This window comes from Panthera tigris, chromosome C2 (genome assembly GCF_018350195.1).
Source record: "Panthera tigris isolate Pti1 chromosome C2, P.tigris_Pti1_mat1.1, whole genome shotgun sequence".
NCBI classification, from domain to species: Eukaryota; Metazoa; Chordata; class Mammalia; order Carnivora; family Felidae; genus Panthera; species Panthera tigris.
Window position 1 is genome coordinate 54,792,918 of NC_056668.1, and position 23,477 is coordinate 54,816,394.

At 41.3% G+C, this 23,477-nt stretch overlaps 1 protein-coding gene across 1 annotated transcript in view; it reads right to left on the minus strand.

Moving 5' to 3' along the window:
- The window catches only part of MYH15 (myosin heavy chain 15), a 151,515-nt gene that overhangs the window by 42,172 nt on the left and 85,866 nt on the right, over window positions 1-23,477 (minus strand). Inside the window, exons 29-34 of the mRNA XM_007098585.3 lie at window positions 20,258-20,384; window positions 15,375-15,493; window positions 12,341-12,537; window positions 8,551-8,900; window positions 5,501-5,625; window positions 2,258-2,373 (exon numbers count right to left, since the gene is read on the minus strand). Coding sequence (XP_007098647.2) covers window positions 2,258-2,373; window positions 5,501-5,625; window positions 8,551-8,900; window positions 12,341-12,537; window positions 15,375-15,493; window positions 20,258-20,384 — 1,034 coding nt within the window. The remainder of the gene's footprint in view (window positions 1-2,257; window positions 2,374-5,500; window positions 5,626-8,550; window positions 8,901-12,340; window positions 12,538-15,374; window positions 15,494-20,257; window positions 20,385-23,477) is intronic.

A 23,477-nucleotide genomic window follows, 5' to 3' on the forward strand; every position in this document is an offset into this window, starting at 1 on the left:
GGAGAGGGCCAAAGCCAGCCACCACACCTCCTCCTCTCCTTCCATTAGTGACTGCATTATCACCTCCCTACCTCTACCTATGTCAATTAGAACACTGTAGGAAAAAAAAAAAAACGTTTTTGAAAGAAAGAAAGCCCCATCAATCCATAAAAGTTTAGGAAGCCCCGACAAGAATAGCAGGCCCAGTGTCTGGCCAACATGAAGTGCTCAAATATGTATTGAACAAGCAAAACATATGACACATATCCCAGCTGCTCATACTTTCACCACCAACAGGCCTCGGACTCACTGAGGATACATACGTCCTCCCAGGATGATGGCTGGAGCTCAGGGGAGGAAGAGTTGAATGAATCACCCCTCTGCAGAACCCTCAGGGCTCTTATCTTTGCCTCTGAGTCTCTTTGGCTTCTCTGGTCCCTTCCTCGCACGCTTCCTTCAGTCTCTGTGGCCTTTTCCAAGGTTTATGTGGACGCAGGACCTAGAAACTCATCTTGCCTTCAGGCCATATTTTCCTCAAGTTCTAGAATTTACCTGGCTTATCTTGATTGCTCAGAATCCTCTGCTCTCCTAGTGCTTCTCCCTGCCATTCTGTGCAGACTCCTCAGGGCCTCTTCCTCTCCCAGCCCCTGAGGCCAGACCAAATAATCAGATTAAACAGAGGCTTCTGATACATTCTGCACTGGCACAGAAACGTTCTGCAAGGGCACTTGTGATGTTTTGTAAGATATGCTCATCTCTCCTTTCCGGATGTACCTATTATAGCTATTATGGATCATTAACTAAAACTCCTGACTAGCTCGCCCCACCCTCTAGCCCGCCTCTTCTTTTTTCAGCCCCTCCACAGCCCCAGCCTAGAGTTCAGCTCTTTCTTCTCCCAGCCCTGGCTGTTTCGATCTCCAGCTTCCTTTGCACTAAGATTATTATAATTGGTGAACTGCTCTAAGACATTCAGATGTACCTGACGAGAGGCAGACTCTCTGAGGATTCATTTTTCCCTAAGCCAGGTCTATTAATAGATGCAGGGTTGACATTACCTAAAATGAGCTTTTTTCTTTTAACTGCACAAAGAAACGTTCATTTTTGTTCCTCATGGAAGGAAGTAGGGCAAATATCAAGGCCTGATGTTTTGCCCTTCATCAAAAAAAATTCTTTTAGACACTGAGTCAGGGCCTCTTAAGTAGACCGAAATTCATCCTCACAGTCAGTCCTAGAGAGGCAAGTGTCCATGAGAGAGCGAGCAAGGATAACTCAAAGCACACAGAGGGCCAAATTTGGCTTGATGTTCTCATTAAAAAAAATGACCCCCATGGGAGTTTTGTCTGAATTGGGGCTATGGGAAAGAAGCCAGTTCAACTGACTATATTAACATTTTTTAAAAATTGTTTTAACAAACATGTTGAAAGCAAGTTGCCCATGGAAACTCAGACTCCAGTGATTTTCCTTGCTGACATATGGCACTGACTTAATGGAACAGATCAGATAAATGATATAATCACAGTGAATTCCATGTGTTTATAATTGTGCCTTTGATCTATACAGTGTGAAGTGCTTTGCCGACATCAGCTCACTGATCCTCCTCACCACCTTCTGCGACATGTATGGGGCTGCTTTTATCCCCTCACTTCACTGAGACGCTAAGAAGTGGAATGTCTAAAGTCATCAGCTTGTTATGATGAGGCTAAGAAAAGATCCTGCAACCCATGAGTCCTGTCTAATTCAGTTTCCTGACCATTAAGACTCAGCCTCTTCAACAGGGATTCAATAAGCAGCTTAGCTCCTGGCTCCCGCCCCTCTCCAAACAAATGGCTACAGGTGCAGGCAGGGGGTGTGTGAAAATTTCACTCTGATCTGGCATTAATTTCAATGTACGGCATCACATTTAGTTCCTTTCTTCCACTCTTCAGCATTATCAGTCAGCTTCTTGAATGCCCAAGAGACTTGTTATGGGGAGACCAGGTAGTGCCCATAGCCCTTGTACATATAATTATGCTTTTTTGGTGTGTTCTCTTGAGTCTCTATGAGAACAGAAGCTGCTCAGTCATAAGAAAATCCTAAAAACAGACAGTAATTGAGTAGAGGTGTTCCTTTAGATTAATAGTGGTGAGCTTACTAGAAAGATCTGGCATAGGGTAAGACTGGCTAAGTTTCTTTGGTAATGTTCCAGCAGAGGCCATAAAGGCAGCCAAACACAGCACGTTCTGTTCAGTCAAGAATTCTGGAATATGCAAATATGGCTCATCAAAATAATCTCAGATACCTAAAATTTTCTATTTCTTCATCTTTCTCTGAAAGCTTTCTTTCAAGTTCTGCTTTAGCTTCCAAGAGTTCAAGCTGGAAGCGAAGAATCTTGCTTTCGTTACGTTCCAGAGCTCCCTGAAACACATAAATTAAAAGTACTAAGTTAAGTCTACTTTATGGATACAGAATTTTTTTTCCTCAAAATGTGTGTCACTATTGCAGCTCTCTTTGGAGTTGCTGGGAGGCCTCTAAGTTCAAATCAGTTCCCTGAAGATTGGAACAGGATGAGAGACAAGTGACTGCTTTTGTTTGTCACGTCACTTACAGCTTTGACATTCTTAGGGCTCTTGGCTGTAGTTCAAGAACTAGAATTCTAAAGCATTTTTTTTTTTTTAAATAGAAAGATTCAATCTTGTCTGTGACTATATTTAAACTTTTTAATTCATTACTCTGGACTTTTCTTAATATAGTTGATCCTCAGGATGAATCAATAAAAGGATCAAAGCTAGAACAAGGAAAGTGATAACTCCTACCTGCAATCTTTTATTCAATTCTGGACATCACGGAGGAACAGAGAAAAAGGTGAAAGCAGCCAGAGAACAGGAAACAGGATAGTGTCCAAATAGTGTCAAAGGAAGAACAATAAAGGAATTTAGGATGTGCCTGACACAAAACACTCAGTGTGAGCCGTCACCACCATGATTATTAATACTACTTCAAATGGATTGCTTTGACAGCTGGGGAAATCTCCTGCCCCTTTGAGTATTTAAATATAGGCAAGGCAATTACCGCCAGGGATGTTATAAAGGTGATTCAAGTTTAAAAGTGGAGCTTTGATCAAATCGTTAAAGTCTATTCCAAAGATACAATTTACATTGCAATAGAAACAAACAAAATATTTGGAGGATACTGAGGAAGATGTTTATCAGGGACACAGGTGTGACAACAATCTATTGGTCAGTTAACAATTGGCAGGTAGTCCTGAGGGCCAGAGTAATTTTTATGGCCTCTTCTGAGGCATGCTTACCACATGCAACCAAAAGGAGAAAATAAAACTGAGTAGCAATTTCAAGATAAAAAGAAGAAAGATGTTAGGAATTTTAATATGCCTTAAGGCCTTGCTGCTGTTCCCTCAACACTACCTTCAATATCAGAGACAATAAATCAAAAACCAATGCTTGGATAGCAATTTCCTGCAAGGAAATGCTGCCCTTCCTTCAGGGGAAACTGTCACCTCTCAACCTCTAGAATCCACAGAGAAAGTGAATCTTTGGAGAAGGTGACCTGGGATAATTTGAGTTTTGTGGGCTTCAGAAATAATCTGATAAAGATTCTCATAAAGGCTCACCCAGGAAAACAAATAACCCAATTTTACAAATACACGTCCAAGTTGATGAAGTATTTATGGGTGCTGCCGAAGATGCAAACTTGAGAAAATGCAAATAGAATATAATGCCATCTAGTGGCAGTAAGTGGTAGGAGCGCCACGGCCTTCTCACCTAGGACGCGCTAGTCAATTCAACACACAGGAAAGTCTGTATGTTATACGAGACTAAAACTGTCCCTGCCCAATCATACCTCTCACAGACCTGTCATAGTGCTTGAAAGTTTGGCTATAAAAATTACTTCTTTAGGTTAAAGTGGTGGCTTTAGGAAATCCCTGCCTAGGATGGCCAGTAGACCAAAGGGAGCAAGTAAATGAAACATTTCACCAACTTTTTCACCAACCAGCCTTGTTAGGTGACATGACACCACAGTAGCAAATAAAAGGATTCTGTATGAAATGGAGAAGACCTGAGGGAAACAGTTATTCACAAAATGGCAACAGCTGCGTCAAAAGCCATCCACTTGACAACTCTGTATGTGGGGTATATATATGGACATGTCTTCTGTCTGCCTGGTTTCTTACAGAAATGTAGTGATAAGATAAATTTAACAGAGATTTCTTGGCATGGAGCAGTCCTTTGGGTTCTAATTTCCCATTATCATACCTTCCAAAAGGCTCTGTTTAAAACTGACTGCTTTGCCTTTTAAAATCATTTTCTCAGTTGGAGGGTGAGTGGTGGGGGCTGTGTTTTAAGTACTGGGTGCTTAGTCTAAGGGAGGGTCAAGAAGATGAAATTCAGCTATGAGAAAAAAGGCTTTGCAGGGCGTGTTAACTGTTTAGTGACCACGACAGATGACTCTTTTTATAGGTCACTCTCTTTGGCATAAAGTCTTCTCAGTGGTCCTTTCACTCACTGGCACACCCCGAGGGATAAAGGCAGAGGCTGCTCTTGAACTTATAATCCAGAACACTCAAAACACTCCTGTCACGCAATCTGTACAAAGATGAGCTTTCCGGGCAAATGTTCGAGAACATCACTTTGAATCCCATTTTTAAAACTAAAGTTTTTTTAGGGGGGAGAAAAAAGGGTTTTAGCTGACTTTTTTTTTTTTAATTTTTTTTTTTAATGTTTATTTATTTTTGAGACAGAGAGAGACAAAGCATGAATGGGGGAAGGGCAGAGAGAGAGGGAGACACAGAATCAGAAGCAGGCTCCAGGCTCCGAGCCATCAGCCCAGAGCCCGACGCGGGGCTCGAACCCATGGACCGCGAGATCGTGACCTGGGCTGAAGTCAGACATCTAACCGACTGAGCCACCCAGGCGCCCCTAGCTGACTCTTTTTAAAGAGAGGAGGAGGTGTGAGGATATTTATTCATTGTTGAATGAATAAATAGATTCAACAGATATTTGTTGAACCTCTAGTACACACCAAGCCAATGTTCCAGGCCAGTGCTTCTCAAATATTAGTGTAAATATGAACACTACAGGATCTTGTTAAAATGCAGACTCTGATTCAACAGATCTGGGGAGAAGGCTGGGAGTCTGAATTTCTAACAAGCTCCAGGGCAATACAGCTCCAAGCAGCTGATCCTTGGGCCACATTTTGAACAGTAAAGGTCTAGGCACTGAGGATACATTGATGAATGAGAGAGACATGGTTGCTCTTTTCGTTGCAATTGGTAGATTTGCACCCACTGCTGCTTATCCTGCCCTCTGAGCCTCTATGCCTTCATTTGTGAAATGCGGACACTAGTTTGCTAGGGTGATTGCATAAAATAAGGCCTATCTAGCACTGGGCATAGTCCCTAGCAGGTAGTAGTTAACACTCGAAGAAGAAATGTCATTTTGTTGTTGATGCTGCTATTATTACTAGAAAGCAGGTCTCCTGTTTTGTCACATTGACACAAACCGCCTTTGCTCCCTGGAGGTAATACCTCTGCTTCTTCCAGTGCCACCTGGACTTCAGTCTTCTCTTGTTCAATCCGTTTCTTGACCTTCTCCATTTCACTTAAGTTTTTCTTTCCTTCCCTCACCTGATTTGTCAGGTTAGAAATCTCTTCTGGAGAGGAAAGAAAGGCAAAGTTAGTGAATGAAACCTGTCTCAGACCCATAATATCAGGTACAGCAGACCGTTTCCCTGGGACCGTAGTCATGCCATCCTTGGAAGCTTGATGGCAAGGCCACTACTGGCACAGATGGGACCCTTGTTTGAATCAGAAAAAGTCACTCTTTATTTAGTACATTCTTTTGCCACCTGCCAGAAAGTTGCCCACTACAACTAGAGACGATGGTGCTTCTCAGAGTATTGCACCATGAACAACCTGTGTAACTTCACATGGTGGTCCTTTTGTCAAAGCCATGTCAGATTCTGCCTGGTGGTGCTCTAAGACACAGACCTGAATCTTTACACACCCAGTGTAAGTGCTCAGCGCTAGACACCAGTGGCTGCCATTTTGTCCGCTGCCACTCAATACCAGGATGGGAACTTGAAGCATAAGCTGGGTCATTGCCTGCCAGAAGCCAACATAGGAGCCCGGATAGACCCAAGAATCCAAGGGAGGTCAAGCACTTGAAGGTTTGTGTCTAGTCTCTCGTGAACACAAGTCTTTTGACAGAATAAGGAGGCATCCAGGAGTGACAAAACCTCTCCCACTCAATATTGTTATTGTCATTTCTGCATCTTCATAAAGGAAGCCTTTAGTAACTAAGAGGTGTGGAGTAGGGCCAAGTAGCTCTGGGAATGACCCACAGTCCAGAGATGGTAAGAGGAGCTCAAGAGCATGCCTGCTGCTCTGGTTTTGAGATCCCTGGCTGTGATGTGATGTGATGTGATGTGATGTGACAAGAGTTTTGAAAAGTCACAAAACCAAGGGGCACCGGGACCTCAGCTTAGGTCATGATCTCACAGTTCGTGGGTTTGAGCCCCATTTCAGGCTCTGTGCTGACAGCTCAGAGCCTGGAGCCTGCTTCAGATTCTGTGTCTCCCTCTCTCTCTCTGCCCCTTCCCTGCTCTTGCTCTCTCTCTCTCTCTCTCAAAAAATAAATAAACATCGCAAAAAAATTTTTTAAAGTTACAAAACCAAACCCTTTAGATGGCAATTCTTACATAATAAATCCTTCTCTTATAAGCCCTCTCCAGAAGAGAGGTTCCCAAAAGAAAACTCAAGGGCAGTGGCTCTCCACTCTGATCATACCTCAGAATCACTTGGAGAGCTTTTGCAAAAGACTTCTGCCCAAGCCCCACCCCAGACCAAGTGTGGTCCCCAGACCAGCAGCACTTGCCTCACTGGCAATTTGTTAGAAATGCAAATTCTCAGACCCCACCCTAGACCCAGTGAATCAGAAACTCTGTGGGGAGGGCCCAGCCAACCATTCTAACAAGTCCTCCAGGTGGTTTGGATGCTGCTAAAGATTCCTAACCACTGTTCCAGCACCTCCCACATGTCCAGTCAGTGACCTCATCATGGACTATGTGGGCCAACAGGGAGGCGGGATTCATTTATGTCTCCAATAGTAATGAACTTGCTCCCAGGGCATCTCAGGGTTTTAATGCACATCACTGATGGTGCTGGTGTAAGTTGGCCGCCTCTTTGAAGGGCTGCTTGGCAGTATCTCAAAATTGAGAAGTTCATTCCTTTAACCCAGCAGTTTTGTTTCTAGGAATCCACCCCTACTGAATTATTATTACATGTCCACAAATATATGTGCAGCATGTATAGTATTACTTATAATTGTGAAACATCATATCTAAGCTGAATAAGGTCTCATTAAAAAAACGTTAACCATCCTTCTTATAAAACACTACCTAGCTATCAACAATCACGTGGCAGGTCTCCTTGTACAGACATGCAAAGAGAATAACAAGGCATGTGGAAGGTGGCACAGCTGGTCGTTAAGTGTGTATATGCTGCAGTCAAGCTGGCTGGGCTCCAATCTCAGATCGGCTTTTGATCAACTGTGAATTTGGACAATTTTTTAATCTTACACGATTTAACATAATCTGCATTTTACAGACAAAGAAACTAACACATAGGACTGTTTTGAGAATTAAATAACGAATGGTTACATACACCACAGAGCCCCGCACATAGCGTAGCCTATGGAAATATTTGTTAAATTAGAAAATATACTGACAAATGTAAAAAAAAAAAAAAAAAAAAGGAAAAAAAAGAAACAGTGTCAAATACTGTATAATTTGAATAATACGCACATGAATATATGCATGGAAAATCTTGGTAAGACTATGGGTGATAAAGAAATTCTTAAAGGTGGCTTTCTTGACAGAGGGAACCTAGGGCTAAGGTCAGAAAGTAGTCCTTTTTCAGGGCACCTGAGTGGCTCAGTCAGTTAAGTCTCTGACTTAGGCTCAGGTCATGATCCCGCAGTTTGTGGGTTCGAGCCCCACATCGGGCCCTGTGCTGACAGCTCAGAGCCTGGAGCCTGCTTTGGATTCTGTGTCTTCCTCACTCTCTGCCCCTCCCCCACTCACACTCTGTCCCTGTCTCCCAAAAACAAATAAACATTTTTAAAAAATAAAAGAAAGTGGTCTTATTTTTAGAATTTAATAAAACTAACAACTGTAATTTTAAAAAGGTTTCCAAAAAGAGTATTAAAAGTAGAAAAGTGAAGGGGTGCCTGGGTAGCTCAGTTGGTTGAGCAACCGACTTTGGCTCAGGTCATGATCTTACAGTTTGTGAGTTCGAGCCCCGCGTCGGGCTCTGTGCTGACAGCTCAGAGCCTGGAGCCTGCTTCGGATTCTGTGTGCCCCTCTCTCTCTGCCCCTCTCCCACTCATGCTGTGTCTCTCTCTGTCTCAGAAATAAATAAACATTAAAAAATTAAAAAAAAAAAATAGAAAAGTGAAAACCTGAGCGGGACCACGACAATGCCGAGGCTTCTGACCATGAAGGACAGCCCTGCCCTGGAAGCCAGGGCACCCCCACACGACATTGTCCTGCTCTGGCTCCAAGCCCAGCTCAGAGTACCTTGGAGATTCTTGTTCACCCTCTGAAGCGTCTCCTGGCTCACAGTGCTCTCCTCGCAGGCGTGCCTGAGCTTAAGGAGCTCCATGCTAAGGGCACGGGCCTCCTCTTGAGAGGCCTCCAGCACGGCCTGTGACTCCTCCTGCTTCTGCCTCCAGTCATCAAAGCACTTGTCAAAGTGCTGCTGCTTCCGGTCCAGTACCGCTGCTGAGGAACGGGCCTTCCCAAGGTCCCACAGGGTGTCCCCGAGCTCCAGCTGCAGTCTGTGCCTGGCCCTCTCCAGGGAGGCATTTCTGGCATTTGCTACCCCCACGGCTTCAGCCGCCTCCTGCAATCTAATTGCCAGCTTCTTCCTGCAAAGGGGAGACCCAAACAAATGGCAGGTGAGCTTCAGCCCTCAGAGAGCTCACCCGGTTTGTCCTGGATTAAAACAGTGCTTCAGTACAAAATAGGGTGGCCCTTGAGGTTGGCTTAATGGTACCAAGCAAAAGCAGCTCATGCCAGAAAATGACTTCCTTGTGCCCATAGAGCCCAGATGTCGGCTGGCCACGATCCTCTGGCTCCTGTGTACATGTGTGCTTTATTTTCCCCTACCCTTTGTCACCCTGGTCTTGGAACTCAGGATCTCTGAATCCTGGAAGTATTTGCTTACCCTAAACCTCCTATAAGCAATACAGACTTTACTGATGACTTAAGAAATGGGAGAAAGAAGAAGATCGTACTGAACACCCCACGAACAGTAAGCAGTTGTTGAAAGTTTGTAGGCACATTGGGACACCTGGGTGACTCAGTCGGTTAAGCATCCGACTCTTGACTTCAGCTCAGGTCATGAGCTCACAGTTTGTGAGTTCGAGCCCGGAGTCTGGCTCTGCACTGCTGATACGGAGTTTGCTTGGGATTTTTTTTTTTTTCTCTCTCTCTCTCTGCCCCTCCCCTGCTCTCTCTCTCTCTTTTTCAAATAAATAAATAAACATTAAAAAAAAAAGTTCTTAGGTGCGTCTAATCTTTAAAGATCTCCTTGCTACATTGCTCCCAACGAACATTCTTTGGTTCTCTCCTGCTCATTCTCTCTCCCTCTTATCACATGGCTCCTAAACAGGCCAAAGTTCTGTCTTTTCTCTGAATTTCTTCTCCACCCCAGATTATCTGCTCAAATTTATATACTCAAATCCATGCCATTGTTATGCTCACTTAACAGGTCCCACTGCTCTCAGGAGGGACTCTAGCCCCCACTGTTGTCCCTCCAGCTTCCCCTGAGACGGAGTGGCTTATTAAAGTGCTTCCTCCACCACCCCCACAATGCAGTGCTCTGAGACTTTCTAATGGATGAAATGTGTTTTCTTGCTCACATCTCCCGCAGGGACACTGGCAGCCCCATTCTTACCCATTCATTACACTTCTTAGATGAAAGGTACTGTGCATACCAAAGCTCTTTCTGATCTACTATTATTAAACAGAAAAAGACCCTCCGGAATGAACATGTGCCACACAACTAGCCCATCAGAGCAATGTGATCATACAGCCCCTTTTGGGTGGAAGCCTTCAAAAACCAATCTGTGTTCAGCATCCTTGCTTCATTTTTCCTAAATATTAAGAGGAGATTCTGATGGATCGCATGGTGACCATAGTTAACAATTCTGTCTTATATACTTGAAAGTTGCTGTGAGAGTAGAGCTTTAATGGTCTCACCATAACGACAACGAATGGTAATTACATAGGGCAGGGGATGTGTTAACTAACCACATTGTGATAAAGACTTTGCAATATGTACATATATGAAATCATCACATTGTATTCCTTAAACATATTCAATAGTATATAAGAGTTTGGGGCCCAGATGAAACTAGAGTTCGTACCAGCATGTCAATATCAATATAGATACGTGAATGTCAATTACATCTCAATAAAGCTGGAGGAAAAAGGAGATTCTGATGCTTTAACCCATCTAAAACAAGGATCTTATAGTAACTACTTTAGAAATACCCAACTGGTACCAGAAAATAGGGATTTTACTTTGGGTGACCAACTATACTAAGGGGTTTCACAGCGATGTGGGGCTATCAGTGCTAAAATCAGGCAAGCCCACAAGCCCATGGGGCAAAATAGACAAGTTGGTCACCCTCATTTCACTGATAACATTGTCCACATTTCATACCAACTACCCTTTGTTCTTCAACTTGCAACCATAAGTTCTTACTTAGTATTTAGCGCTAGAATCTGCAAGCAGAGGTAGAAGATTAAGAAACCAAATCCCTGTCCTTAGGGAATGTGGGATTTGGAAGTAGTCAACTGGGTCTCAGATGAGCTTGATTCAGCTAGACGCAGTCATGCTGTGAAGACAAGACTGGAAATCAAAGCAGGTGGACCCTGAACTTGCCAATTAAAAAAAAGGGGGGGGGAATCCCAGAGGGTTTTTTTGTACCTCTGCCTCCCTGGGGTGATTTAGAAAGAAAACATAATATAGACAACGTTTTATTTATTTGATATTCAACTAAGTTTAAAGCAGAAGAGGGATTCGGATATTACCACATTGTCCGTTATTTCTCTTTAGTTGTCATGTGCTGCAGGACAACAATTTGTTAGCTCAACAAAATCACACGGTTATATGTGGTCTATATACTTTCCCTCTTTTCTGCCCCTCCCAAGAAAACCTTCAAACACTGTGACTGCTAGGCACTTGCACCAGAAATTTTCCATCACCGAAGAAAAAAAAATCTTACTTTAGAAGCAAATGCCATATTTCAGGTATGAGGAGCCATTTCAGTTCAAAGCCCCACTTTTCTGTGGTCCAGAGTTTTTCAAACATGTACGGCAGATATTTTTAGTACCTGTCATCCCAAAGCCCTTTTTAAGTTACTGTGGCTTCAGAGACAGATTACTTGATACCCCTTTAGGGACAGGACACGGCGACTGTTAAGCAAGTGCCCAGCCACGTCTCTCAAATATTTAGGTAAAGAACTGAAAAACAATATTTTTGGTTGAAACTAAAGAGAACTGTAATGATCTGCTCTGAATTTTTGCTAAGCTACCAAGCCAGAGACACATTCTTTTGAGTAAACCTTTAATGACTATAAAGCTGGGGTTGGTTTGACACTTTCTCTCAAATTTACACGGTCCTTTGACCTCTGAGCAAAATGTTTCAGTTCTACACCCCGGTACCAAGTCTTGATTCATCTAGACCCCAAGCTCCCGTAGTTTCTGAGAAGGACTTCTAACACCTTTATGTAGTGTTGGCTATAAAACCGACATTCTAACCTTAGAGGTGGTCTGAGGGTGATTTCTCTTCAAAGAAACGTTTGTCCCTTAAGGCATGACGACAGATCCTGATATGTTTCCAGCCATCCCTGTCCATCTTCACAGACCACTTTGTAGTCTACAGGTTGTAGACCAGAGACATAATGACTTGAATGTATGGAGACGTGTATACACACGGACTCGATTATTTTGATGTTCCAAATGAAGTCTAGGATTTCAAGTGCTAGCCCATTTTCAAACCATAGCTCAAAGTCACATCTTCTATGAAGACTTGCCTTGGGCCCTAGAAAGGGCCTCCTTTCTTTCACCAGGATCTCTTTATAGTCTTTCCTACTTTTTATTATAATTTTTAGTTTGTAGCCTCACTGGAGCACGTGTTTCTTGCCAGCAGTGGCTCTTTCAGCTCCGGTCTCGGGCTTATTCACACACTTGGTAAGGAGTTGTTAAGTGCACACATGAGGTCTTTAAGACACAGTCACTACCCCCATCCCCCGCTGTGTAACTGCCTCCAGGTTCAGGTGCACCTGGCTCTACTCACTTGGCTTCCTCCAAGTCTTCAGTTCTCTGAGTGGTGTCATCTGCATACTTCATCCTCCACTGCACCATTTCGGCATTGCCTTTGGATAGAGCCCGGAGCAGCTCAGCCTTGGCCTCTTGTTCTTCCTCGTATTGCTCTTGGAGAAGGTCACGGTCATGCTTGGCTGACTGCAGGGCCTGGGCCAGGGCACTCTGTGACTTAAAGGACACAACACACGTTAAAAAAAAAAAAAGAAAGAAAAGAAAAGGCATCACTACCATTAACAACGAAACGCTTGGAGGTGACATCATTTTTTTTTTTTTTTAGATAAGGTTAATAACAACCTGTCACAAATGCAAGCTGAACCTGAACCTAGTAAGATAATACCAGGGAAAGAATTGGGGACAAGAAAGGATAGAGTACCTAATTGCTGCCGGTATAACAGGGAAGAGAGTTCTATTTAGGGAAATGCCTGCCTGACTATGTGGGCTTCAGCAATAGGCAGCCCTGGAGTTCAGGAAATAGTGGGGGAGGCAAAGGTAGTAAGAATATTCCCTACCATCTAGGCAATAAGATTTATATTTAGCCCTATATAAGGTTCAGATGTTATTTGGACTAAAAAGGATCACTGAGATTTGGTCCAGCTTTATGTTCACTAATGAAAAAACAAAATCTTTTATTTCACATGTAAATCTCTGAAAACTATCTCATCATTTTAAAACAGCACTATCCAATGGAACTTTTTTTAAAAAATCTTAAATAGAAAGAGAGAGAGTGAGTGGAGGAGAGGGGAAGACGGAGAGAGGGAGAGAATCTCATGCAGGCTCCATGGAGCTCCACGTGGGGCTCAATCCCACAACCCTGGGATCATGACCTGAGCCAACATCAAGGGTCAGACATTCAACTGATGGAGTCACCCAGGTGCCCCTCCAATAGAACTTTCTTAGTGATGAAAACACTTTATATGTGTACCATCCAATATGGTAACCATAGCCACATGTGGCTATTAAGCACTCAAAATGCGCTTAGTACAATGTGTGGTCAAAACTGAATTTTAATTTTAATTAATGTAAATTTTAATTTAGATAGCCACCAGTAGTGCTGTAGTGGCTACCATACTTTTTGGACAGCAGAACTCAGTTTAGTGAAAATTTCTGCCATTTATATAGTGGTCTAGTTAACCTAGAGGCATCATTCCCAAGAGATAATCTAGTCGAGTGGAAAGAACCTAGTCTAATGGAGTCCCTGCCAGTCCTCATGGGTCCTCTGCACATTAGAAAGAAAGCATCTTCTCAGGTGGAAGCAGCTCTGAGAGCAAAGGCTTAGTTAAAGGCAGCCTCAGCCAGAGGGAAGGGAAGGAGGAGCAACAATACACATCGACCCTGAGAAGGACAGAGGTTTTGAAATCCAATAAAATTGGCTTTAAATTGCCTACCTCTTATATATTTATTGAGCACCTGTTCAAGATATTAGTGTTTACAGAAGTGAGTGAGATGCAGACAAAGTCTTTCCCCTATGGAACCATAAAGGAGTGAGTGGATACACAAAACAAACATATAAACAAGTTAATTTTTTAAAAAAATGCTGACAGCAGAAAGAAACTAAAACAGAGTGACACAATGTAGAATGTTTGGCTTATTCTCATCATTGCCCAAAGCCCTTGAGGATGGACCTGTACGCAGTGGAAACAGCAGCTAAGAAAGTCCTACGGCAGGAATAATGGTGGTTTGTTTAAGAGGCAGAGAGGCAGCCTGGGTGGCTGGAGGGGAGGAAATGAGAGAAGCAGATGTATGACGCGAGGTCACAGGAGGAAGCTGGAACCAATGCAAAGGGGCCTCATAGGCCAGCTGGAAGCCACTGGGAAGTCAGCCAGAGATCTTCCAAAATATAAATTAAATCACCTCACTACCTGCGTCAATTCCTTTACTGTCTACTACTAGCTGTATGACCTTGGGCATGTTATTTTTCTTCTCAGAACCTTGGTTTTTTCATATAAAAAGATATAAGTCTACCGGTTTCATAGGACTTACATGAAGATTGAAATAACACGAGTGAAGTATCTAGCAGAATGTCTGATGTACAAACCATGGTGATCATTTAAAAATGTACATATAATATTAGGGCGTCTGGGTGGCTCAGTAGGTTAAGCAACCAACTCTTGATTTGGGGTCAGGTTATGATCTCATGGTTCATGAGTTCGAACCCTGCGTTGGGCTCTGCACTGATGACATGGAGCCTGCTTGGGATTCTCTCTCTCCCTCTCTGCCCCTCCCCCACTCACTCACCTGAGCCTGTGTGCGCTCTCTCTCTCTCTCTCTCTCTCAAAATAAACAAACATATAAAAAATAAAAATGTGTATATAATATATAAAACAAGGAGAGTGGAGGGAATAAAATAAAATATTTAAGAATAGAAGTCTATAGTCTCAATGACCTTCACCTCAGAGTAGATGCCTTTGTAGTGAGATTACTAATAAGCGAGGCACTTTGGGGTGTTAGCAACAAGGTGCCTTGAATATGAATGAAGAATTAACTTGAAATAACCAGAGCTCAAAGAATTTCTCTCTCATAGGCTTTCACCTTAAAGAGCCACTTTCACTGGGGTCACCTGCTAGCAACATTATATATCCTCTTAGGAAGAAATGACCACTATGTATAATTTATTGACAACTTAAAAGTAATATTGAAGTAAGTCAGCCTCATTTATTTCATTCTGGTCCTTTATTTAATTTAACCTCTTGGTGCAATTCAGAATCGAAGATCCATAAAGAGCCTTGCTGACTTACTGTTCAAGTAATAATGCAAAATGGAAATACACAGTTTGCTTGCTCTAAATCTGACAAACTAGACAAGTAATTTGAATCACTGAGGAAGATCCTTCAGTGATCAAGGCCCTTCCCAGCACATACAAGGTCCACCATGTTCTTTTTCCCACAACTTCTGAGGCACTTTCCTCTCTTCTTTTGTATGGGAAGATATTGAAACTGCCCCATCAAGCGCTAGTATTTTTTTACACATACAGTCAAGCTACTGGTGAGAAATAATAGATGCATTACTTTGGACTCCTCTTCCAGTTGCCCTTTTAGTTCTTCTATCTGTCGAGTGAGGCTGCTCTTCTCCCTGGAAAGTTGGTTTATCAGAGCCTCCTTTTCTTCCAGCCTCCTTAGGAGCTCTCCTATAGAAAGATTTCACAAAGTAAGTTAATCATGGCCTTCCTCCTCATCCACTGTCTCCTCACTTAACTCGTTCACTTGAAGGGCAACCACAATGACTCCTACAACATATTTATAATACTTAAAAAGGTCTGAGAGTTCGGTTATCAGCAGCACCATAGCAATGTTCCATTCCAGGACTCACAAAAGAGCCCTGATAAAGAACTGATTTTTAGCAGTGAGTCTGAGTCAATAACAGGTAATATTAGCTACCATATGTTGAGAATCTTCTATGCAGTAGGTACTACTATCTAGTTAAATTCTCATAACTCCTTGATTATTTCGGTACTTTATTACCCACATTACAGAAGGGAAACCAGGGAGACTTACTTGAATATGATGGAGACACAGACATGCACAGACAGTAGTTGGTGAAGGTAGATTCAAATTAAGCTTTTAACCCTGAAGAACACATTCTTTTAGGCTATGCTCCCTTGTTCATTTCATGTGGCACTACCAATTTCTGGCTATATAATTTCTAGATAATTACAACTTCTTTGCCTCACTTCTAAAATGAGGACAATAAAAAATTGTTAATGGAAATTAAATGAGTATGAATGTGTTTTGTAGACTAATTGCTAAATAAATATTAGAAATAGTCATTAAATAGTAGAGGCTATGACCACGGTGGGGGGGGGGGGGTGGGATTCCATTATACTGTAGTCTACCCTCTCTGATAGACAGACTGATGATAAGACAGAAATGCCTTGGTGATTAGCAACAGTACCAGATGCTGAGCCAATCATGGGCAGAGGCAGTTGCTCCCATAGTGTCATTAGTATAACACTAAAAGCCCCAAATATTTATGACCCCCATATCTCTTGCTATAAACAAGTTCTAAACTTCTCAGCATCCTAAGGAAGCATCTATTTGGGCTAAAGTAGCAGTTCTCAACCTTTTTGGTCTCAGGAACACTCTGTATGCTTAGAATTTATTAGGTGCCCCAAAGAGATTTTGTTTACATGGATTTTATTTTTAAATCTTTTTTTAAATGTTTTTATTTATTTTTGAGACAGAGAGAGACAGAGCATGAACGGGGGAGGGTCACAGAGAGAGGGAGACACAGAATCTGAAACAGGCTCCAGGCTCTGAGCTGTCAGCACAGAGCCCGACGCGGGGCTCGAACTCACGGACTGTGAGATCATGACCTGAGCCGAAGTCGGACACTCAACCGACCAAGCCACCCAGGCGCCCCACATGGATTTTATTTTTAATAGTTGGTGTATTTGAAAAAGAAAAAAACTTAAATATGTATTAATTCATTTTCAAATAATAATAAAAATCTTAGTGATGTGTTAATATGTTAACATAAACAACAATTTTTTAAAGAAAAAAAATTTTTTTCTGTGGTTTTCCAAAACCACAGAAAAGTTAGTGATAAAAATGACATTATTTTACATTTTTAAAAATATCTGCCTTAATAAAAACTAGATTTTCATATTTGTCTCTGAAGTCAATCTATTGTAATACACGGGTTTTATTGAAGTATATGAAGAAAATCCAGCCTGGAAAAGGGAGATGGAGAAGGGAGATGTATTTTACAGTCTTCAGTCTTTTCATTTTTAAAAAAATTTTTCATTGTCTTTTCAGATAATTGTGACTATTATTTGATACAACACCAAAACTCAACAAATAGAAATTTCTCAAGGATTAGTTGCAATGTGTTACTCTGTTACATTAAACTTTATGAGTCCATTTTAAACTTTGAATGGATCTTTCACCCACACATGATTGTATAACATCATGCAGTGGTGATTTGAAAAATATGTGTTCACTGAATTATGCAGATCTTCAAAATGTTGACACATATCCCCTTATACAATATTTAAAACAGCATGTTTGTTAACATCACTAGTGATCTCATCAGAAAAGTCTTTGAGAATTGAGAGCATCAAGCTCATGATGGCACATACAGGCTTTCAGAATCTGATTTTTGCCTACGACTCCAATTTTATTATTGGCAACAAATAATATCAGTTGTTTTCTTTGAAGTGACAGGCTCACTTTGTTCATTTTTGAGAAAATATCTGCCAAATATCTAAGTCAGAACATAGTTTGTCCTTTCAAAGAAATAAGATACTCCCTGGAAACACCTGCTAGCTCGACACAGAACTTAATCACACATCATACTGCAGAGGGGTAAGGCGGTGATGGGTGAACAAGGTGAAGGGAATTCAGAGCACACATTGTGAGGAGCGCTGAGAAATGTATAGAATTGTTCAATCACTGTATTATACAGCTGAAACTAACATAACACTATGTTAACTGTACTGGAATTAAAATTTTTAAAACTTCTTTAAAAAAAACAAAATGGAAGTGCTTTAAGCATACTTCTTTTGTTATCAGAGAGAATATTAAAAAGATATATACTTGGGGTCAGGATGTAATAAGATTGATTTTTATTGCTTTATTAAGGACATTCTTACCTAAAACTGACTCCCCCCCAAAACAACTGTATGTATCACTGAATATAATGATTAATAGTACAGTGCGGTACCACTGTCTTGATGAGTGTCTTGATGAAGCTCAAGTAGTTTTAATTGTCACTGCTTTTGCAGCATCAATATAAATGTCAAAAGAACTAAAAAAAAAAGCAATCATTTTAACCTCATAAGCCCCCTTCAAGGGTCTTGATGATTGCTGGTGTTCTGTGGACCAAACTGAAAATCTCTGGGTGACAACATCATATTGAAAAGGAGCCTGAAGAAATGCCAATCCACTAGGGGGTTGAGACTAATATATCACGTATCTTATAGAACACGTACCCACTTCACATGGCTTAATTGATCACATTTACCACTGACTGGCTTTAAAAGCGGAGTTTGATATGTTGACAGGGCAGGGCATGAGACTAGTGGGTAATGGCAAAAAAGCAACAAAAAATCTAGAGCATAGACCCAGTGAGGGGAAAGGAGGTTTGGATAGGTATGTACTTAAAATTTAATTCACACAAAGCCAAAAGGTGAAAATAAGAATTAAAGGAAGGAAAAAAAAGGTCCTTCATCCTGAGCCGAATTATCGCTTCACACCCACTTTCACTCCACTCACTTACCTAGTAATTTCCTCATCAAAAAATTGAGTAGAAAATTAATGCCAATAACCTAGGGGGAGGTAGGCAGTGCCTATCACAACAATTTTATACAGCACATCATTTAGGCCAGACATATAAGTATTCTCCAGTCTTGTCACTGGACTGTAGAGTCCACAGACTATGTCCTAAATAGCAGAGAGCAACGTGGGGATTTTATAACAAGGCTAAGTGTCATATACCCTGCTCCCACTATAAGAATCCTAGTCAGTGTCCCTGCTAGAACCAAAAACACTATCTTCTGGGCTTCTAGGTTTATAGTTTTGCCAGCCCATTATAATTTAGCTTTAATTCTAGATTTACTATCTAGAAACAGGTGTCCACTAGCAGAAGGATGTGATACAGTCCAAATGGTCTTTATTCTTTTTGTTAAGTATGTGCCTCTGGGCAAGAATATTGTTTGTTTTCATTGACCTAGGAATTTGAACTCTGGAAATATATTCCTAAAAATAATTCTAATTACAGAGAAACAGCTAGTCACATGCTGTTCACAGCAGAGAAACAAGTCAAGTTCCGAGGCAAGGTTAAGTAAACTATAGTCCCTCTACTTGATGGGTTAGAAGTAGCCATTATAAATGACTAAGTATGAAAGATACAAAAAAAAAACCTTGTGAAAATTGAAAAAAAGAAAAATAAACAAAAAAAATTGCCACAATGTAAAAGATTGGGGGGAAAAAACCATGAAACACAAAAAACTATCAATAGTAGCTGAAAGTACAGAGCAAACCTTGGTACATTTTTCTACTTTTTATTTATCAGGTGTTTGTGCAGCACCAATAAGTGGCAGGCATTATTCTAGATGACTGACATATATCAGTGAATAAAACAAAGCTTACATGAAGCTTACATTCTCACAGATGGAGACAGACAAATAAGCACATTTATCATGTCAAGTATGTCGTTTGTTTGAAGGTATTAAATACTCTAAAAAAAGAAGCAGAGAGTGGTTGAGAGCACTCAAATGTTGCCTTCTCAACAAGGCCTATCCTGACGTCCCCAGATATCTGTTTGATTAACCTTCATCTTCGAGTCTCTGGAGAATTAACAGAGTATTCTGGGCAGAGGAAGAGGCTAGAGCAAGACCCTAGGACGCGAGTGTGCCTGGTGTGTTAAAAACTCAGCCAAGGCAGAATGAGAGAAAGGGAAAGTAGTAGAAGAGGTCAGAGAGATAATGAGGGGTCCAATTATGTGGCCTTTGTAGGCTATTGCATAGACTATAACTTTTACTAAGTATAAAAAAAAGTATGGGTTTATTATTGAAAATTAGAAAAAATGTCTGTTTCAATGAGGTTGACACTATAAAAAGTCATGCCTTACAGGCTGTGTGGACAGCCCCTGTCATCTTTTGATCTTGACAGTTGCTTCCTCCAACTGCGTAGTGCTTTTCTCCTTCCTGAAGGAGAGCTGGGTGGAGCCTCCCAAAGCAGCATGGGGCGGGGGTGGGGGGGGTGGGGGGGGTGGGGGACCTTTACCAGACAAGAGCATGTCCGTGGACAAGGTTAACCCAGAGACTGCATTCCTCCCCTAGAATCTTTAAATACTCACTCAGTTTCAGTAACTGATTCATCATCTCAGGAGTCCCTCCACCAGGCTGCTGGCACCGAGGCTGGCTCACAAATGAAGCAGCACATTTACTTACCATTCTCACTCCGTAGCTTTGTCTTCTGTGCTTTTAGGTCATTTGCCAACTGACTCACTTCATCTAGTTTCACATTTGCTTCATTCAAGCGCTCTTCATACAGACTACAGAGCTTCTCAGAGTTAGCCTAGGGTTGAGAATGAAGAGTTGAACATAGCTCATGGAGTTCCTGCTGAATTAGCTGCATAAGAAAGGGAAAGGATGGTTCCTGGGACCCTTGTGCTCTCTTCTGCTCTGAAGACCACAGCTAACATTTGGAAAACTGTATCTTCTAATTTCATCACACACAGTAAACTTAAGGTCTGGTACTTTAAGGAGCCCAAACTTCTTAGGCTGTAGGTGTCATGGAGAAACCCAGTTCCCTGGGTATTGGGACCCTCTCTAGAATTCTTTGCTCTTTTGGAGAAGGAAACATACCAAACACTGATGAAGTACACAGCCACTTTCTGACATTATGTTATATATTTAACTATCTTTCTCTCCCACTAGAATAGGATTCATGAGAATAGAGATTCTGTTGGATCACAGATAGCCCCCCCCCAAGTGCCTAGAATAGTACGTAGTACATACAAGAAGTTCAATAAACAACTGGGAACATGCAAAGGAGAGGGAGGGAACAGGGGAAGCAGGAAAGAAATCCAAAGCGCTGACTAAGCAGTAGAGGAGAAAGTAGGTAGATCTGAGCTGCAATGGCTTAATGGAAGTTTGAACTGTCAAAGCAACCGCACCCTCTGGATCACTAAGGCTGAAGGCTCAAGGTAACCCTGTTGGGTTAACACTCAATTCTAAACTCCAGCTTCTCAGAATGGGTATCTTATGCTTGGAGAAAGGGATATGCCATTTGGCCGTTGTACCTCCACCTGTTTAAATAACCAACCTAACCATCAGATTTTTGCCACACTCTGAAAGGAAATGATAGGACTTTGAGACTCAAGATTCTAAAATAGGACCAAGAACTGTCAGATGTATAATGGTTGTGTCACTTTACCTAGCTGTAATTTGCATCCTTGCTATTAATATGGTCAGAAAGGACATTGGTGGTTCTAGAGATCCATAGTTCCATAGGTAGCTGTTTTTGTGTTTTGCTCTTTACATGTATTAAGTCTCATTCAATACAACAGTCCCATGGGATCTTTGTTTTTACAATGAGTTTTATGGAAAAGGAAGAATTAAGACAACAAAGAAGGGATCACACCAATGGCATTCCAAGAAAATGGTGATACATGTGAAATCTGGTGGTAAGCCTAATATTCTGAATATTAACATAATTTGTATGATGTAGCAATGGCCAAAGATGAGGAACATTTTTAAGATGTCAGGTTTAGTCCTCTGGGAAACTCCTGAATCTACAAAAACCTTGGAGACCTCCAGCTAGAGCCAACTCTGTGTGAAGATTGCTCTCTTCAAGCTTACACTAGTGACTATTCTAAACCCCCAGTGAAAAACTACTAGATTACATCTTCTTATATTCCCAAGGCAGTGTATGGTGCTGGACACAAAATAGGTACTTAACATATGTCTAAGACAATCAAATTACTGCCTTAGTGAGAGACTGGCCAACATGCCCACTGAAGTTTACTTAGAGGTCACATTCAAGCTTTCCTTATAATCCCCAACCCCCAAATTTATTTTTTAGCTTGGTGAAGATATTATCCACTGATTAGGAAACCAGTGAAGAGCCAAATCAGGTGCATGCCCATTTGGAGGCTTATAAGGAATGTCATGTAGTTCAAGCTCAAAGATGTTCCATAGCACACCCAGGCTTGCTGGTGAGTATGCAGCCAAACTTGGCAGAGATTCAATGACCAGCTTCTCATACAATGCCATCAGCATCATGTAGGATAGAGCACTGATGTTAAGTGTCAGGCACATTCAGTTATCCATACTCTCCACTTACTACTTTAAAAAGGCTGTAGTATTGATAAATGTAACAGTCTTCAGATGGTCGGAAATGTCTACTTATATTTCATATGTTGAATAGGTTTGCTCTCACTCCTAAAAGCAATTTTACAAAGTTGGCACACTGATTTTTTTCAACAAAATATCCCTTAAAAGTTCAGATTGACTCTTTTCTATAAATGAGAAGACAGAATCAGAAAGGCTAAACATCTGGTCCAAATTCACAGAGCTAGTGAGTATTAGAGTTAAGATTTGAACTGATAACTGCCTGTACAGAGGCAAAAAAAAAAAAAAAAAAAAAAAAAAAAAAAAAAAAAGCCAAAACTAGACTCCTAAGTATCTGTTATATGAAGTAGTAATAACAAAGGGAATGTTACATTGACATCCAGTTGGCTCATATTGTCATGAGTCCTGAGTGCCAGAGGAAACAGGATAAAAATATGGTAACTATGTAAACCATCTTTATTTTATGTTGTCTCCAATAATAAATGACCCATTAACTGGGCCAGGAAGAAGACATCCAGGTGTGAGAAATAGCACTTCTGTTTATGGCCCTGAATATTCTATGCTATGCATCTGTTTGCTGAGGGTGAAAGAACACAGAGCTCTATAAGACAACTTAGTCAATGGTGTGTGGAAATGGCTAGCAAAGGAGCCAGAGAATCCCCAGTTTTTAAGAGGCTCCTGTGTAGTAAAGCCCAGCTGGGCTGTGCATATCTGCAGAGCATGCAGCCACCTGGGCAGACAGAAAAGGCATGCGCTCTGAGGCATAGCTTCAAATGGTAGGTATTGATGGGCCATGTTAACCATTGGCATAGCGTTTTCTACTTACAATGTATTTTTATAAGCAGGATCTGCAAAAGACAATGAAATTATTTATCTAAAGGTAGTCTTTACAGGGTATATCATTCAAATGGTTGTACCTTCAAAAGAATGCATAAATATAGGCATTAATTTTGATACTAGGAAAGAAAAGGTTAATGGAATAATGTACATTCATCTTACAGCTGATTCTTAAAATGCTGCCTAAAAATGCTGTCTCCCAGAAATGCAGGAACCAATGGGAATTCAAAATAATCAAGATAATTGTGAGATTGACTATAACTTCTAAATTTCCCTGGGCTTCTCTGTCAGCATAATATGCTTTTTGAAAATGCTTCAGTTTCCACTGTACCACTGAGTATTGGCATTCCTGGCATTATAATTCAGAAAAAGATGAAATAAACAGTTCAAGAAAAATTTCAGTATAATATATATGCCTATGAGAATGAACATAATCAATTTATCCCACCAGGAAATATTTAAGGTAGCAGCACAATGT